Genomic DNA, 20,680 nt, shown 5'->3' on the forward strand with positions numbered 1-20,680 from the left:
TGGAATTTTTGTTTCGCAATCAATGTAATTTTTTTTCATTTCTTTGTACACTAGTTTTATTAGTATAGATTGGTTCGCTTTGGTAAGAGGAACATTTTCACAGTTCTTGGTAGCATTTTGAAGTATCTCAAATTTTTAAAATTAAAAAATCGTTTCAATTCAAAAATTAGAAAATAACTGCGACAGATATTCTGCATGCTGTCATTTATTAATTTGGTGTCACACTATTGAAACTTCACATATACATATGTATGCTGTATTTGATGCCAACTTTCGTTGCCTTTAACATAAATACTCTATTTGAAAACTTCCCAAATTTATTTAAAAAAATATATGATTTTTTCGAGCGACTATGGAAGAATTAGTAATTTCGGTAATTTTTCGCCTTAGTAAACGCTTTAAGGCCAAAGTTGTTCAAATACTTAATTTATTAGATATTTATTGTACTTTTTTCTGCAACTCCATTGATTGAAAGTACCAGGTTGACCGAGTGCATATACTTTTTAAAATTTTCAAGATTTGGATAGCTTTAAAAAAAATATTTTGGAAAAAAATGGATTTCCATACCTTTAATAGGTAATTCCTTACTCAAAAATTTAGGTGGAAACCCTATCCCGGAATACGCTGAAGGAGTGGTGCATATCGCGAGAGTAGGTATACTATGTACACATAAAAATATGTTGTTTGAGATTAGCACAAAAAAATGTGTATGGCAAGGAAGCGTGGCAACCCTGATGGTAAATATTTTCTGACCAAAGTTCTCAACAATACCTTTCATTTGATATCCATATTGCGATGTTTTAGATAAATTGGGTAGAATCGAAAATAAGTGGCAACCTTACACTATTATCCTGCGACATAACATTTTGTGTATAGGGAAATCATTGTTTAGGAACCTTCTCTTGGTACCCATGAATAGTAATATTTTACCTTTTTTTCTAAACAAAATATTAAATAAATATGCGATTCAAAATAGGTGGCAACCCTATTAAAAATATTTTTGAATTAGGGATCTTTAAAGTACCTTCCGTTTGATGCGCATATTATGATGTTTTAATAATTTTGTAACTAATTTCGAATAGGTGGCAACTTTATACAAGTTTTCTCGAAGATAATGCCTATTCAGTTAACCTTAAAATCCAAAACATTATCTGTGTACAAAATTTCATCAAACACGTAGGAAGAGTAAAAGTTGGTGGGTTAAATGGAAGGCAGGAAGAATACAATAAGTTCCACTTTTTCGGCTAAAAATTTTGGGCAAACGCGGGCCCGTGTGAAACAAAACTAAAATTTTGATGCATGATTTGAAGGGACAACGCTGCTTTTTTTTTAAATAATTGTAAAATATTCAAGTACTTTATTTATAAGAGACACAATTTTTGTTACCTGTGAAAACTTAACATTGAAATTATACTGATTAATTTTGATTATGTGAATTTAATATCTTTTGTTTTTTTTTAAAATGCTAGAAATGACTACGCCTATATTTGTAACAAACCTATTGAGCACTACACTACGCCGTACTTAAAAGAAACTCTATGTTTTGCTAACATCTCCAAGAGTTATGAACGCTACGTTTGTGGAATCGATTGGTACTCCAACCTATCTGGATTAATTGTCACTTCTTATACGTTTGATACCCCAGCTACAATCGACTTAAGTATTGCCTCAACTCATTCTTAAGAATATAATCTACAATCTGCATTATTAATTATGATTTTTTAGTATCACGTCATGTCGACATAGTCCAGCGTGCTGTATTGCAACCAAATCCTATTTTAATGTGGAGTTTTTCTGATAATTTAAATTACAAATTGGAATTCGAATCTTCACAAGAAGTAACTGTTCTCTCGTTCTGCCCACACGACCCGAATCTTTTATTTGGCGGATGCAAAAATGGTCAGCTAATTGCTTGGGATCTTCAAGGACGTGTGGAAAAATTTGATACTGAAGAGATACTGACAGCAGCACAAAGCAAATATCGCGTTTTAATTGCTGATTTTTTAAAATGGACGATACAGATAAACGAGGATGCCATTGTACCTCCCGCTATGATGTCTGCATTAGAAGTATCCCAAAAGTCTGCTATTACCGGCATATATTGGCTAGGAAACCAGTTTCATGTGAATTCCTTTGGCAAGGCTTTTACAGATTCTAATAAAGAGATAATACACAAATTTTTCCTTACCTGCTCTGTGGATGGAACCATTTCATTTTGGAATTTAGATTTGGTAAACGACAAGAAACTACAAGCTGCGGCTATGAGGCGTGATCAGCCCAGGGCCCTCACACAAAGCGAGTCAATTTATAAAAATAAAGTGCTTAATCCCATTTTCACTATTGTATTTAATGAGCCAATAACCTCTATATACTGCGACTCATCTGTATTTCATTGTAAGATACCGGATTCACCACAAAAGGCAGCAAAAAATACCAACAATTTTGCGACAATTCTCGAAGCTAAAGATCCAAAAGAAATGAGGCAATCGATTATAACGTCGTCATTTTATGGACGTATTGAAAGGCTTAATTGGTTGGGTTCATATGCAGGTGCAGAACGTCGTGAGACCGTTTCGATGACGATCAATTTTGCTCGGGTGCACGATGGACCAGTTATCGCATTGAAAAAGAACCCGTTTTACCCAGCAGTTTTTGTATCTATTGGTCGTTCAATATTTGCCGTTTGGAAGGAAAATTTTAATTATTCGCCAATATTTTGGCGAAGATGTGCAACAGATTTGACTGCGGTGGCGTGGAGCGAATCTCGACCTGGGATATTATTCCTGACGCGAATTGATGGAAATATTGAAGCTTGGGATATTCTTGGTAAATATGTGATTATTTTGTCTAATTTTTAAGTGCAATATACCAGTTGGTTGTACGCCTAGCCTCTCAATTTGCCCTTGCTTGCAAATTTTTTGGTCAGCACGAGCGCGATTTGACAAATTGTATAATTTTTTTCCAAAAACAGTTATAGTATTTTGTTTCCTAATTTCTCACATGACGTTTAGCCCGCGACGACGATGCATGCTATAACGACATTTTGGGTGGTGGGATAATAACAGCCATATCAGAGCATCGACCGTCAGAGCCTGAAAAGCTGATAGGAATTGGTGATTACAATAGCAGTTTCCGAATGGTCAAATTACCACAGAGTTTCTACACTCCTGAGCCCAGGGAACTAGAGGTTCGTACGTTTCAATTATTTGACAAATTTATTAGGCAATTCACATGGTATCATGCGCACTGTTATTAAACCGAATTGTACCGAATCTTCAACATTTTTATATACATAAAGTGGCGAAAAAATAGCCAAAACTTCCTAAAATGTCGCGCCCGTATTTATTTTATCGTATTCAATCGATTCTTAATTGTTTTTCCATATTTTTTTCAAAAATTATAGCATACGCATAAAAATATTTCAATAAGTTATAATGTTCGGAGTATCCTAATTGAATAATAGACACCTACACTTAAGGACTCCATTCTGTTTTACTCAATTCGGCTTATTAAGTTTTATTTTATAGTTTGTTCGTTGATATCTATGCTTTTTCGATTGCCGAGGCGTATGATGAACGTGAGAAAGAGTGAACTTTCCCTTAACAATTGCTTAAGGTTAAAATTTTGTTTATTTGTTTTATTAAAGCAAATGCGACAAAGAAAATGCTAAAAAATCAACGGTTGTTTTTAGCCATTTGAAACTTTATTATACTAGAATTGAACGAGCTGTAGTTTTTGACATCTAATGAATGTAAAATTATGTATATAAGTATGATTACAATATGCTATTGTTTAATCTTTACCTATGAAAGAAACGAAAAGCAAAAAATCACAGCCGGTGGCGGCATAAATAAAAATTTCAAATGACAATTTGCAAATAGTGCTTCCAAAGTTCCCTATTCGTTGCCAGACTTAAATATTTAATAACTCAGGGTTGCATAATCAGTACTTTTAGTCACAGTTGCATTCTTGTGAAACTTTTTTAATTCATTATGAAATAGTAAAGCAAAAAGAAAAAAATGGTTAACACCTAATTCCTCACAAAAAAAAAAAAAACAGTTCATCCACCAATTCCCCACGTAAACTGAAATTCCCCAAAAATGGGGGAATTCCCCACGAGTTGGCTTCCCTAGTATGTAGTATAAGATTCTGCCAAAACACGAAAAATACAAAAAATTTAATTAATGCGTTTTGTTATGCAGCTCATCACATATGCACATTAGACCGTCCCAAAAAATCAAACTGTTTTTGTCTTAAATACTATCTGAATCAAATTTTATGCAATTCGGACCATGACAACCCGTGCTTACTTGCTGTCTCCACAGGCAAAAGTTTTTATCTTGATAATATTATCAGGCAAAATTTTGCCCATGGAGACCGCATATTGCTCTTGGCAATCAATAATTATAATTATCAGAGCTTTTATCTTGATAAATATTGCCAGCAATTTGGTACTTTGACAGCTACATTTTCATTTGCGCGATAGCTTTGTGGAGACAACATTATTGATATTTGAATATAAAAGCAAAAATTGAGCCATTTTCTATTAAAATATTTGTTATTATATGTTTGAGTGTGAAATAGCATGCTTTTTAAGTGACAAAATCTGGCAAAAATAGCCATCTTACAAATGATTTAATTAAGATAAAAAAAGCCCACGCACAAATATGGCCTCTGACTAAATTTTTACAGTTGGTAGACAAAAACTTTTGCCTGTTATTTTTTGGTCGTTATTTGCAGTCAAAGTTTTCAGAATAAGCTTTACGCAGTGCGTATGTTTGGCTAATTTACTTATTTTACCTCTGTATAAGACGGTATTACTATACTTCTTACAGTATTAGGACATAACAAAGTTTCGTTTTTGGTTTTTTTTACCAGGTAGCAGGATTTTTTACAAAGGACCATAAATTATATATGGATATATAGGTATCAATTGAAGAAGGACTCGAAACAAGATTAATTATAACTTTTCTTTCCAATTATTTTATGTCAAATATGTCATTTGAAAATGATTTTTATTTTTGATGATTCCTAGTTTAATTAAATCCCATGAATATATTTAAGGACATTAAAAGACAGTGTAATGTACACATACTCGTATAGCCTGCGGTGAATTTATATGATTTTGTTTTTATATTTCTTTTAAGAAGATACAATTCTTGAAAATATCGATTCTAAATGCACGACAAAATATTTATTTTTTATTCATGTTTTTATTTAGAGGGTTAAAGAGTATTTTACCAAAGAAGAAAACCGGAAAAAATCTATTCAATCTTGGGAACAACAGTTCTTCGAAAATAATCGTGATATTATTGAAGCCAAACGTCAGGCCGAAGTTGATGCTAGAAAAGAACTAGAGCGGCTTGAGAAGGAGTACGCATTAAACGCAACACGCAAAGTTAAGGACAATACCGAAGACAGAAGGTATGTATTTATATATGAAAAATTACCGGTATATCCAGTAAAAATGAGGTTGAAAGTGGTAATGCAAAAGCTTTTTTACGCTTTTTCTGTCAAATAAATGTTATAAATAAAACTTGCAACTGGACCGCATGACATACCGACTTTCGAATTAGTATGAAATCTATATATATATTACGGGAAGGAATTTTTTGTTCAGGACAAAAGATCTGCTTGATTTAAAAAAATGGGTTGCCAAATTAAAGCGCTTAGCCTGTAGATGTGCAGACTGGTTTTATTTTTTCGAAAATAGTGGCCACCTGTTGAAATATTAAATTCAAATTATCTAATAATCAATGGCATCAAATCCACACCGTTCGCTCGATTTGCCATAAGGTAGATTGTAGATGTGCAATAAGGTTTTCCTTCTTTGAAAAGAGCTGCCACCTTTTAAAAAATTATATTAAAATTATTAAAAAAAATCAATTATTACAAACTGGGTATCAATAGAAATGGTTTGAAATGCTTTGTTTCTAAACCTAACTACAGAAGGGTTTCCACATTTTTAAAAAATCACATTCAATTTGCATTAAGGGAATTAGTTAAGAGAAATATGCATCACCATATGGGTGTCAAACAAAATGTGTTTCAGAAGGTAGTAGTTTGAAAATATTTGAAAAGGTTTGCCATTTGCTTTAAATGTTATATTAAATATTAAAATACGGTTGTCAAACGAAAGCCAATAGAAGTCTTTAGTTTGAACACTAAAAATATGTTTGAGGTATTGGAAGAGGGTTGCCTGCTGTTCAAAAAGTAAAATTCAAACTATTTAATAAGTTAAATCAATAATTGAAATGTGGGTATCAGTCGAAGAGGGTTTGAAAATCTTAATTTATGCACTATATTTTGCGGGTTGCCACATTAAAAAAATTAAATTCAACTTAAGTCATTAATTAATTAAAATATGTATCGCAATGCCAGACGATTTAACAAGGTTTAAGGTTGAAAAAACTTTGGAAGATGGCTGGCACCTGTTTGAAAGGTCTGATTTAATTAACTAACACAAAAATTATATGAAAGATAAAAAGGTCAAATAAGGTTAAGAAATTTTTAGTTTCAACATTTATAATATCAGAAGAGGACTTGCGACGTGTTTAAAAATTTACATTCAAATCATTTAATATGTGGAGTATATTATTAAAAGATGGGTATCAGTCGGAATGGGTTAGAAAATGCTTATTTCTGGCCACCTTTTCGAAAGACATTTTTTGAGATAGTCATTAGATTTGCACCGTTCTTTCGAATTTCCAAAATGAGAGGTCAAATTAATCAAAGCGTGTAGATGTGCGATAAAGTTTTTTTTTTGTTTTTAACTAAAAACTTTTTTATCGGTAAAAGGTGATTTAAATTTTGATTAAATTAAAAACCTTCACTATGCGGGACCTCTCCTCACAAAGGATTTAGATGAAATATGACACTCGGATCGCTTATAACCCAAACTAATATTTGAAATATTTGTTAGGTTTTTGAAACTCAATTTTGGGCGTTTTAACGCTTTGCGGGTTTACTAGTAAGAACAATTTGCTTTAAAAATATCAAATATTTGGGTTGTTCACACTTGCTTGGTTACCTGGTTATGTGGTTATATTTTTTATACAGTTTACAGCAATAACATACACTGGTGAATAAGAATTTTTAACCAGATAACCTGATAACTGGGAAAGTGTGAACAACCACAATGTAAACGCCCAAGTAATTTTGGTTAAAGTCCTACAAAGTAGGCCAGGCTTTTCTATGTCGTTCCCATCGTCGCCAATTGGAGGCTACATCCATCTTTCCATCGTTTAGGAAATCATCCGAAAGTTATTTCTCTCGAATACTATATACCAAGGATCATCGCATGTATTGAGTAGTTTTTTTGGAAATAAAAACTCACTTTCGAAATTCACTTTAGATGCTTGTTACTGCTTCTTCGATTACCTTTTGCAATTGACGGGTTTAGCGAAATCACTTGGGTTGTCACGTTTAAAAATGGGGATGTTGGAGCTGCACACACGCAGTGATGCACGATTGCTTAAAGCATTGGCGGGCATACACACATTATCACAAATAACGCTCATGTGTAAAACTGCGCAGAATTACTGAACAGGGACTGCTTTGATTTGTTTTGACGAAGTACCAACAAAGCAATAGCCAATTGTCAAAAATCACTCACAAGAAGAATTGTATAGTGTAAGTGTAAATACTTCGCAGCAAGCAGCGGTTTGTATCCCAATTATATGTATTTGAAAAATGCCACTGCACATTGGCCGGAATTTAATTTTTTTTTGCATAAATTTTAAAAAGAAAGAAAGTTATCATTTTCAACCTTCGTACATATTTCCTCCTGCTACTAGCAAGTTATGGTAAAACTTTTGGGCCAATCAGATAACCCTTTCCCTCTCCCCATGTATTACCCTGCTTTTGAACGATAACCTTTTTCAAAACTTTTTTAAAATTGCTTAAACCCCTTTAGTCTGGCACCCATATTGTGATACATATTTAACTTACCCAAGTGCCACAATTCAAGTTGAGCTTGCTTTTTTAAACATGTGGCAACTCTACTAAATATAGTTCTGAATAAAGCCTTTCAAACGCATTTAGATTGATAACAATCTCCTTCAAATACCGCAAAAATAGCTTAAATATTCAAACTAGGAATTTCTTAGCACTCTTTCGTTTCGAATTCTCAAACAGGTGGTAACCCTTACGAAGAAAATACAAATTTATTTATTTATATGCCAAGCTAATGACACCAAATTTTTTTAAATTTGAATGCACTGTGCAAATCTGATGTCACTAACAACAAATGCGTATGTATATGTAAGGTAGTAATTTTTAAAAAGGTGGCAACCCCACTAAAAAAATAAAAGCTTATTGCACATCCGGGGACCGTATTCTTTCACTTTGTACCTAATTTTTAGTCCAACTAACGGTGAAGATATTATAATTTTTAAAATGGTGGCAACCCTACTAAAAATAGAATGCATTATTGGACATCTAGAGGCTAAGCACCTTCAATTGACACCTCTGTAATTCAAAGAACGGTGCAGATCTTATAATTTTTTAGACAGATGGCAACCCTATAGAAGTTCTCAGGCCTAAACATAAAAAAAAATCGCTTTGTTCTATGTAAGGAGGATATATAGATTTCTACGTGTACCCCGCTTAAAATGTTAAATTTTGGAAAAATTAGCAAAAATGAGCCAAAACTGTACTCGAATAAAATCTAATTATTATTAAGCCTTTTTTTGTTGTTAGTTCGCGTCAGCACTCGTCAGCTTGCTAGTTCTACTCCACGGAATATAAAAATATTGTTTAGTATTTTTCTTTAAATACGCACTACAATTACATTAAATAACAACAAACAAACACTCACACGATATACACATTAACTAATTCTTATTGGAAATATCTTGACCTTTATTTTCCATATCTAATTTTGTTTATTTATATTAACGCAACCTTTCACAAGCTCATCTTAATTGACTAATAATTTTGCACCAATTCTGACAAGATAACCGCTAATCATACACACGACTTTGAAAGTGCCCTGAAAGCACAGGATTGTAACTTCAAATCTGTTATTTGGAATTTTTTTTAGTTGACATACATATCGATGGCTGAGTGGAAGATAGACCTATCTCGGCAGCCAGTTCGAAAACGCTCTATCTCAAAAAACTTTTCAAGAAGGCCCTATTTCAGATTTTAATTGAAAAACACCCTATCTCAAAATTCGGTTCAAAAGCGCCCTATCTCACTTCAAAATGTATTGAAAATATGCTGATATAGGGCGTTTTTAAATCGGCAGCTGAGATAGGGCTTTTTTGAAACGACTTCTGAAATAGGGCGTTCTTGAAAAGTTTTTCAAATAGAGCGTTTTCGAACTGGCTGCCGAGATAGGTCGATCTTCCACTCAACCATCGATATGTTCTTTTATAAAATTAACTGATATCAAGAATATATTGCTATAAAAATTTTGAATTTATGCCAAAAAAAAATTCAATTTCGGCCATTGTGCACTGGTTTAAAGTAATGATATTCAAAGTCTATAATAGCATGCTGATTTTGTGTTCGTAGATCGAAAGCTACCATAAAAGTCGTATTATGAAATTTCACACCATTAAAAAACAGGTGGTGGTGGTTTCAAGGCTACTAAACATGTATTTAGCCGTTTAAAACCTTACAATAAACGACAATACGACACTTACGATACCTTGGGAACTCCCTAATTGAGCATCTTGATACAATTATTCGCAGGTATTACTTATCTTCCCAGAGAGTTTACTATAAATTGGAGTTCGTTTGTTTACCATTTTGTCCGCAAAAGGGATGTGTAGCAATTTTTCAAGGAGGTGGGAACCCCTTCGTTTGACATCTCATGTTTTTAATGCAAAGAACTGTGCGATTCTTACAATTCGGGCGGTAACTCCGTTCAAAAAATAGAACTTTGTTGTACATCGGGATGCCAAGTCCTTTCGTTTGTCAGCTGGATTTCAGTCCAAAGAGCAGTCCACTTCTTATAATTCTTCGCACATGCAACCCTCTTCGAGAAAATATAACCTTATTGCACATATGAAGGCCCAAGGTCTTTCGTTTGCCATTTCATTTTTGAACATCTAATGTCATCAACAAAAACGCCTTCGCATATTATATATAAGGTACTAATTTTTTAAATAGGTGGCAAACCTACTAAAAAAAATAAATAAAGGATTCTTGCACATCCGGACACAATAACCTTTCAACCTTGGCAACCTTATAGAAATTCGAAATATCTGTCGATTTATTCTGTATATATTACAGAAAATTTCGTCCAAATTCGTTCAGTATTTTTTGAGATTAGCGTGTTCAAAGAACCTCGACTTTACTTTATACTATGTATAGAAGATAGTAAATTTTAAATAGGTGGCAACCCTACTAGAAAAAATTCATTTGATATCTCACTTTGTAATCAGAAAAATAATCCATTATTTCACATCTAGTGGCCAAGTCTTTTCGTTTGACGGCGTCGGGACGGTGTAGTACTGATGCCTACGCTTATTATGATTGTATATAGTAATTTTATTAACATGTGGCAACCCCTTTCAAAAAAATAAAAGAGTGCTTTTCTAGAGGCCAACGAATGGTGCGGATGTTATAATTTTTTAGACAAGTGGCAACCATTTTAAAATTCTAAATAAAAAAAGTCAATCTCCTATCGATACAGAGTTTATTAGAGCAAATCACGTCAAAATCCGTTCAGTAGTTTTCAAGATTAGAGCGTACAAAGGATCTCGACTTTCCTTTATACTATGTATAAGATATCCTACCAAAATCTGTGAAAAACGCAGTTTAGAAAAAAGTGTTGGTTAAGGCCTTTGTGAGTTAAGGTAGGAAATCTGATGTAAAAATTTGCTTCCTACATTTAAGGACCGTCCTAATGTATACATAAGTATTCTGTACTGAAGGTATGTCCATCGAAGCAAATTATTTATATTTAACGAGGTGTGATACAACTAATAATTGATTGGCCTACTATACAGCTATTCACGAAAGAACTTGATAGCAGCAAAAGACACAAGAGATGGCATCTTCCAATAACAGCCTGCGAATAAATAATGTCAGTAACCGTATCTTCAGTATTTATTTTCAAAACATTTTCACTGGTAGTCTCACGTAATTTCTTTTATTTATAACCAAAATAATTACTTTTTCATCATAGTGATCAATAGAAGCGTTAGTTACGCTGTCACACACACATTTCTTGTCAAAAGACATCAAAATTGAAAGCCATTACGTAGGCTGCACTAATTACAAAGGCCAAAAAAATTGGGAAAAATTTTGTTTCCCAAAATGTAAAAGCTGTTTTTAATAGACTTTTTTGTGCTAACTACGAATCTGTACGTATAAAGTTTCCATCGGCTTTAACGGCAAAAACGGATTTTGGCACAATTTTCTTTCTTCCAATAGCACAATACTCCAGTATTGTTTTATTGTTCAATAAATGACTATAAGTGACCTTAGCGTCAAGGACCAGGAATAGTATTTTCAGGTATTGTAGTTGAAAGTTGAAGCCTTAATTTGAGCCTAAGCGGAAGATTGTACAACCTTTTGTTTAATTGCAGAAGGCACTCCATCTTCACCAAAATCAAAACAAATGGTATTTCCAGGTATTGTACCCAAAAGTTCTGGCTTTAATTTGTTAAATTTAAAGCTGATGGAAACTTTTTACGTACAGATTCGTAATCAGCACAAAAAAGTCTATCAAAAACGGCTTTTACATTTTAAGAAACCAAATCAGTGTTACCCTGTGTTATCAAAATGCCGTCGTTAGGGATAAAACGATACCATGGAAGTATCGATACCTGTACTTGGAAGTAGCATCGAAGGAAAGTATCGACACTCACCAAGTATCGGGTAATGGTATCGATACCTACTTATATCGATATTTATACCTATTGATATAGAATTGTTTGTATAAAAACGCTATCACATATCTATGAATTTTGGTCAAGATAACTTATGTGATTATCATTTTGGATTTTAGACGAATAGCAATTAATCTTTTTAAGAAAAACTTAAAGTTTTAAAACATGTTTTACTAGGATGGTTTCCAAAAAAAAAAAAAAGAAAAAAGTGCAAGTCCAAAAAATTGTTTTTTATAAACTTCCCAGAATTTTGTTAAGAGAATTTGCTTTTTTATGTACGCATTTTATTTTTTATACTTTAATATTTATTTTGTACAAAAAGAAATCGACTAAGATCAAACACAATTGTTTTATAATTCATTTCATAAAAATTAATTAATTAATAAAAGTTATCTGTATTATAATACCGTTTTTGCAGGGTAACAATGGTATATTTCTGTTATAGTGCAGTGTTCAAATCGCTAGCTTAGAGCGAAAAGTTGCTGGGTCCAATTGCAGAAAAAAAACTTTTCAAAACATTTCCTTTAAGAATTTTGCAGAAGGTTCCGATGCAATTTAAAAGATTTATAATATTTTGTGAGCTTATCGATTTTTCTGTGCCTCTTTTAGACTTTATAAATATGCCTTTAATTTAGTATGAACTGGAAGAAATAAAACAAGCACGTTAGTTAATCCTTTTCGAGACATTGCGTTTTTAATTTACCTTACCTCCTATATCCAAATATGAGTTTTCACAAAAAGTGGACTTACTGCCGGTTTCACCAGCAATTTAAATGGAATTTGATTTCTTATTTTCTGTCAATTTCCATATAAAATTCAAAAAATTTAAATCATTTTTCACTTAAATTGCTTTCGTTAAATTGGCTGTTAGTAACTTTTCACTTCAAGCTAGCGAAACGTTAGTGTGATGATAATATTTAGGTATTTTCATTGGCAGCTAAACTGCCAAACATTAGCTATTCACAATAATAACACTGGCTTACAGCAAAAATGTTCAATGGATGCCAATATCCAATTCCCATAAAGAATTGCTTGCTGATTCCGAAAATCTACTTAATTTTTTATTCTATGGATAACTTATCCATTATCAGGAAATTTTCAATTTACCGTTATTTCACTTACAGCAGAAAATGGTTACACTTAATTGTCTTACGAACCAATTTAACAATATTAATATAAAATACGGCAAATAAGAGCTAAAAATTCTACATAGACCTTATATACATCACTTTTCGATAGGTCTGATAATTTCTGCCGAATTAATTAATCAATCCAAATTATTATTATTTTTTGATGAAAACATAAAAAACATTTTAACAGAAGAAAAATTAAAAAAAAACAACAGGTTCGGTGTAAGATTTTTGCATTTGTGCTAAAGCCTGTCGTGTTACAAAAAAAATCAAGTTACTAACGAAGAAAATCTAAAAAAAATGAAAAATGCGCAAAGATTTTTTACTGTCGTTGTTAAATTGGTTCAAGAGATATAAGCGACTAAGTGGAACTAACTTTTGTTTTGAGCTGGATAACGGTAAAATGAAAATATCTCGAAAACGTATCCACGGAACAAAAAATTAACTCAATTTTTGGATTCAGCGGGGGCGATTCTACATGGAAAATGGATAGAGTCATGCGTGGAAAAAAACCAAACACAAATTTTTGATCCAGTGTAATTAGATTAAAAAATAAAAGTCCGGGTTTCGATACAAGTACTTTCTTCCGATACTTCTCACTACTCTGTTCAAAAGATCGATACCAAAATTACTTGGTATCGGACGGAAAGTATCGAGTATGTACTTGTATTTAATAGTATCGTTTTGTCCCTAGCTATCGTCAAGAAAACAACGTAACTAAGTAATTTCTGTACACCATTTTCCTGGTTAATTCCATTCCAGATTAACCTTTTAGCATTCAGAAGCTTTGTAAAATTTCATTTTCATAAAATTCGCATGCCATCTGAACAGCTGATCAAAATTGAATTCCCGGTTAGCGTATACTGAGAAAACGCTATTAATGACACATCACTAAAAATTGATTGTCTCATTCATCTCACCTTGTATTTCCGAGTAGAAGCATAACCTTAAAAGTAAATGGGTATGCATAAAGTTAACTTTTTACTTTATTTAGTAAAAATCATATGCTTCAAAAAAAGTTAGTTAAGTCAGGTGCAAACTCATTTCTGTTGTGAAAGGTTGTGTTAATACACTTCTTTTCTGCGCTTCGCAAATACTTAAGCCTTGCGCACACCAACGCGGTTGCTATAGAGATAGCGATATAAATCGAACGGCACAAGTGTTTTCAAATGGAAGCTATCGCGCATGCTGCCTTAAATCGCACAATCGCAGCGCAATTTGTTCAACGGTGAATATAATTTTAAAAGTTGATTGTAAGAAAATGGAGCAAATCGTGCAAAAATTAATTTGCTCTGTGAAAAATCATCGAATTTCATATGATTAAAATGAAAAAAGATTATAAATATGTATTTAAGATAGAAAGATAAAGTACTGATGAAATTGGAATTAAGCTCAACGTAAGTAGAAAGGGCCAAAAATTTATTTACATATATTCTAAAACTTAACTTTAGGGATTCATGAAACGTCGCAAAGTTGTTGCAAATCTCGTATTTGTTGCAAAATGTGCCACATTGTGACACAGCTGATTACTTTTATATGGAAATTTTCTTGCGACAAAATTGTGCCATTGCCATATTATTTGAGCGGGAAATCATTGCAAAGTCAAAGTCACGAAACACATCGAGGGATTATATTCAATACCCTCTATCTGCACTTTTCACAAAAATTAGATTCTTATTTAAAAATTCTCCTAAGACTTAACTGCCATCGGTGATATTTATACTGATCTTGTATAACGCTTGACAGAAGATTTTTCTCTTAAATTGCAAAGTCAGAAATGACATCAGTGATGACAGGTAAGTCCCACATGGGCTCTAACATCGCGAAGAAGTTTTTGTAAAAATTTCGGATAGAGGGTTTCGAATATAAGCCCAAATACTACCAAATATTTGTGGGTACTTTTGCACCAGTCGTTGTCTTTGGATTAATGACAAAAAAGTCCCATACATGCACATTGCTTCATTATTAAGTAATTTACTGTGTACCGTATGTATAGAACATGCTCTAATATGAAATTCAAAGCTCTTACGAGTCTACCTTTAACTTGTGCTTGGAGGATATCCTCGTATATGGGTATGTTCAGACAGAAAGCGTAGCCGATCCAAGCTAAGCCGTTCCGAGCTGAGTGAAGCTTTCAAATTGCTGTAGCTATATAAAAGTGTTCATACTTTTCAGAAGCGTTTTGGGGCTGAGAACAAAGAAGTTTTTTATTTTGAATTTTCTATTTAATTTTCAGCTTCATGCCGGTGCTGCAAACAAGATATCAAAATATTCAAACAAAAACGAATTTTAGAACTAATATTTTCAATAAAGTTCAGCAAATGTTTTTATCGCTTTTCCTTAACGGTAATTTTTGTGGTATCTTACAGCTGAGTCCATCAAAAAAGCTCAGCTTCACTTCGTTCAGTGTGAACACCAATCAGCTTCGCTTGGTTCCGCCTAGCTTCGCTCTTCGCCGCTCGGCTTTTTGTGTGAACGCACCCTAAAGTAATCATTATGCATACGGAAGATATCCTTCATTTTTGTGAATATGGCTCATTACCTGCGGATGCGATATCCATTTTTATTAACCCCCCATCATATTTTATTTGTGTGTCTGACATTGATATGGATATCATATTCATAGTTGTTGAATGAGATGGGACGATAGGCACTTACCAATGAATGAAGATATTTTAACTTATCATCAAAACCTCTATTTAAGAACGCATGAGCATTTTGAATAAGATATCTTTGTTATTGGTGCACCAGTTACGCAAGTATCTGTGGAAAGAGCATTCTGTTTATTTAATTTTATTTTAAGTGAAGGAAGGTACAACTGTTGAGAATTTACCACTTGTAAAGCTAAATACTTGCAGCCAAAATCACAAAAAAAAAGTAAGGAAGTGCTTAAGTAATCGAAAATTTATATGAAAATGTAACTTAATAAAGCTTTTCAAAGCCACTTTATTTTTAGCCAACTTCAAAAAAGGAGGACGTTATCAATTCGTCGGAATATTTTTTTGTATGTATTTATGTTATCGCATAACTTCAGATCACGTTAAGCGATTTCTATAATTATTTATTTGGAGGAAGGGGGGAACCTCAGAAGTGGTCCCACATTAATTTGATGGAGCTTTTTGAAATTACCGTTACGTTGGTGGAGCCCGTGGTTTTTGTCCGATTTGGAAAATATTTAAGCACAAGGTGTATATCAAATTTGGTCGACATCGGGCAAGTAGTTTTTAAGATACGCATATATCATATTAGTTGGAGGTGCCACCCCCATTTTCCTAAATGTCTTGAAAAACCACTTGTTTGCTAAACAGCGATTGTATATATAAATTTTGAATAAATATTGAGGAACTCTTTATCAACACTGCTCAAAAAATCTGAAATTCGGGCCGTATATACGAAAAGTCGCCTAAATTCGAAAATTTGTATGCGGTTGCAATTGATGAGGTATCAGTTTATTTGAAAATAGCTTTAATTTTAGATAGTACTCCATATTTTTAAACTGCAGAAATTATCGATGTTCAAAATTTAAAAAATTAATAGAACTATGAGTCTTTTTTCTAATTTATCCGATAAAAATAGTCATTCAAAAGTCATAAATCTAAGCAATCCTATTTTCTGACCTAAATCGACAGGTCGCGACCTCTAGTATATCCAAAAGAATCCAATAAAATAAGGGGGTAGGGTATTGAAATTTCCAAAAAAAAAAGGATTTTCGATGGGTACCCTAACATCAGAGATATAACTATTATAAGAGAAAAGCATAAAAGTCAATCAATAATCATTATGTTAAGATAACTATTTTTCGAGTCATCTATAAACAGACTTATATTATAAAAGTCCTTTCATTATAATTATCAGAGAGATAAATTTTTTAACTCTTCAAAGAATTTTATTTTAAGACTTATTTTATAAAAGCCTTTTCATAATAATTATGAGCGCGAAAAAAGTTTTAAGTCTTAAAAGACGGGACTTGTTCAGGAGCATTTCAGGATTTCGGGACTAGTTGGAGATTAGTTGGGGGGTAGTTTGGGACCTGCTGGGGCTTGGTTTGGGACCTGTTCGGGACTATATACAACATTTTTTCGCACTCATAATTATTATCAAAAGACTTTTATAATGTAAGTCTCAAAATAAAAGTCTTTGAAGCTTTAAAAATATTTATCTCAATGATAATTATTATGAAAAAGCTTCTATTATATAAGTCTTAAAATAATAGTTATCGATGACTTAAAAAAAATGTCTCACACATAATTATTATCAAAAGAGTACTCTTACGAAAATTTCGAAGACTTTTTTTAAAATTCCACCATGAAATAATTATGTTATAATGTCTCTGCCTAACATACATATATTATATACATGCATACATATATATATATATATATATATTCTTTATTTGTTTGAATTTCTAGGGACGACTATAAAAACCTCTCCTATACTGAGCGAATGAAACATAAATGGGACGAATTGAATTTGAATCGTTTGCTGAGTATTTTAATGACTCGTAAGCGCGTTGACGAAGAAAAGCTAGAGCGTGAAACTAGACTTGAAAAAAGGCATTTGGCCTACGAAGCTGCAAAAAAACAATCATTGATTCGCATCCAGCAACGTGTGGGCGAAGAAGTAGCCGCTGTTAGGGCAAGGATATTACCACATGAGAAAGTCGATCTGCAGCGCATCGATATGATACTTGCATCTGTAGGAGTATTAATGGATAATGTTGATGATTATGTTGCCACTGAAATGGAATCCAATGAAGTAGTTCATAACTTTGATGCCTTTGATACTCTTAGTTACATTGATTTTTTATATCGTGGGGATCATCGTCGCCGTTTGCTGAACAAGTCAATGGGTGGGAACACTGAACGGCTCTATTGGTATGAATGTGTTCAGAATGATGACCTATTGGAAGAATGCTACTGGTTATATGACAGTTATATTGAAGCTCAAAAAAATTTACAATCAGAAAGAGAAAGTCAAACAGAAGTCAATGTTAATCCAAAACAATCGGAAGATGAACTAATGTCGAAATAATAAATAAATATGTATGTACATACCTAGCTACTACATCTTTTTTCAATGTTCATATTATTTTACTTACATTTAGAAACCACTTATTTATTATTTCCATTGTAATATCCGGTAGTACGGTAAGCGGCGAATGACAACATTTTGTCCAAATATTTGCTAATGGTGCTGATTTAAGGTATATATATCTACTAATGTATTTATCAAACGTTTAAGAATTTTAGCCTTATTTATTAGACCCTTAAATGTGCGGGTTTTTGCTTTCAAATATATATATTTTTTTGTTAATAGCCCACTAATTTCGTTAATTTTAATACAAATTTTTGTCGTGGAGTGGTTGCCGCGAAAATGTATTACATACTGTTATGACACTTAAAAGAGAAAAGTAATTTAAAATTTTACTCTTGAAGATCACTTTAAAAGTGTAGGGCCATTGCATTGTGACTGGTGGGACATTTAACTCCATAATGTGAACAATTGTGAATTTTAACCATGTCGTCGGACAATGAAAGATTTTTTTAACATGAACGATAACTAATGCATAAAATTGCTTTAACAAAAATACCAAAAGATTTCTTAGTTTTATATAACTATCATTTGAATGAATGTGACTGGTCGGACACTGAGAGGAACTCTATTTTACCCTTGTGCACTCAAAGATAAATTTTAGCCAACATACTTAATCTTCACGAACGATGTTTTTGTGTTGTAAAAATGTAAATTACACGCTTTCGTTTTTAATAAAAAATAATCTTCATAGAAATATTGTGACTGGCCGGACATCTCCTTGTGACTGGTGTGAAGCAATTATTTATGCATGAAATAGACAAAAATTTCAACTTTAGATTTTCCAACATACTAATGAAATGTAGTCATTTAAAAAGAGGTTACCACTGAAATAGAGATATTAGGGCATATTTAAATTTATGTCGTTTTCTTCTTTGCAATGGAATGTCACTAGAGGTAATATTTTTGTAGCGAGACTATTTTCCCTGAATTCTTCGTCACCTTATCTATGAAATACGCCTTTCGATTTTGCTACACTAATGCTATTTGAGTCGATCGGAAAAAGTAGATTTTTTAGCATTAACGTACTCAGGATGTTTTAATGCGGCAACACACGCTCCGGTTTGCGGTTAATCGGCACGAAGTGTAGAACGTAAAATACTTAACGCTTTCACACAATCGGGTGCCGGTTAAATAAACGAGTATTTTGCGACGGCTAAGCGACTACCAAGTAACCGGAGTGTGTGAAGCGGCACTAACGGTTCAAGCTCTCTTTGTGTTGTCTACAGTTCCTTTAAAGTTTCAAGTTGACAAACTAATAATAGGGGTGTAAAGTAACAAATAGTCGGTACTAATTTGTGCTGGAACCTGCAAATTTTTACTGAAAAAGTGTGTGTATAATAACCCAAAAAATTTGCCAGAAAGCACTGAGTCGAGAGCGTAATAACGCGGAGAGCTGCACATTGCTAGTGATTTTTTCTAGTAGAAATTAGATAGCAGAAGACGAGCTGAAAGCTAAGTTTTTACTTTTTTTTAAGTTTGAATTCGAAATTCTTTATTTTTTTTTAAGATAACGATAAAAGAGTATCTTAATCTTTTTGATAATACACATATGAAGGTATGGGAGCTGAGAAGCGTACCGAACGTAAGGCAAATTTGAGGAATACCTTCGGAATGCATACAATCCTGTCAATATGAAACTGGTGAAAAGGACGCCAGATTATTGCTGCAAGTGAGATCGCACAAAATATCGCAAGAAGAAAATTCAAAGCTATTCCGCCGAACAAAGCCAATAATTGAATAAGCTTTTGAAATAATAAAATAAATATGAATAAAATTAATGACTATGAATTTAGTATTAACGTTAAGGCCAAGATCCCTGATTTCAGTTATCGCCTGCAAAGTACAAATAGAGATACTGTATCGAGTTTTTAACAAACTACGTGATTTAGAAAATGGAGCATAAAAGAATTTATTAATATTCAATAAAAGATGTGAACTCAAGCACCACGAATATAAATTATTCAGCTTCGATTAGAGTTTCAATAAGTCGGCGGAGTTCTTGACAACTGAATAAAATTTTAGATCATCTGCGAACAAAAGAAAAAGAAACAATAACCAATGTCGTTAATGAACAATACAAAAACCAATGGACCTAGAATGTTCCACAAGTTACACCTGAAGTAGCAATAAAAGGTTCTGATTGAGCATCGTCTACCGTAACAAGACAAGACCTCCGATTAAGAAAAGTAGAATGAAAACGCATGGAAGCGAGTTTGTCAATCAAGATCGCATGCGAAACCTTATCGAAGGCCATCAACGGCCATTTGGGAGGAGAGTTTGAGCTTTGAGACTTCAGTTGAAAGAGTCAGTGAGCCGAATTCACATATGGAATTAAAGCTAGATAAGAAACCATTCCAGGATAAGTTTTCTTCACAATCATAGTTTGATTTGAAGAAATCAGCAAATAAATTAGCAGCCTCTTGAGGATAGCGAGCAAATTTTTGGTTCAAGAAGGCTGTGGTTGGTATTGTGGAGCACCGCTTTTTTGATTTTATGAATTTCCAGGAGGCCATATGATCTGACTGAATACTATTTTCGAAATTGAGAATATAGTTTCTATATAAAAATGTATCTAAACAATTGAACTCTTTCAAATATTGGCGATACTTG

General features: G+C 32.9%; 1 protein-coding gene across 1 annotated transcript in view; it reads left to right on the forward strand.

Moving 5' to 3' along the window:
- LOC118754523 (WD repeat-containing protein 63) overlaps window positions 1-18,007 on the forward strand; it is a 36,293-nt gene extending 18,286 nt beyond the window's left edge. Inside the window, exons 5-9 of the mRNA XM_036489402.1 lie at window positions 1,470-1,660; window positions 1,726-2,826; window positions 3,012-3,187; window positions 5,222-5,424; window positions 17,386-18,007. Coding sequence (XP_036345295.1) covers window positions 1,470-1,660; window positions 1,726-2,826; window positions 3,012-3,187; window positions 5,222-5,424; window positions 17,386-18,007 — 2,293 coding nt within the window. The remainder of the gene's footprint in view (window positions 1-1,469; window positions 1,661-1,725; window positions 2,827-3,011; window positions 3,188-5,221; window positions 5,425-17,385) is intronic.
- The last annotated feature ends 2,673 nt before the right edge of the window (window positions 18,008-20,680 follow it).

This window comes from Rhagoletis pomonella, unplaced genomic scaffold, assembly GCF_013731165.1.
Source record: "Rhagoletis pomonella isolate Grant_MI unplaced genomic scaffold, Rhpom_1.0 Rhpom_scaffold_00002, whole genome shotgun sequence".
NCBI lineage: Eukaryota > Metazoa > Arthropoda > Insecta > Diptera > Tephritidae > Rhagoletis > Rhagoletis pomonella.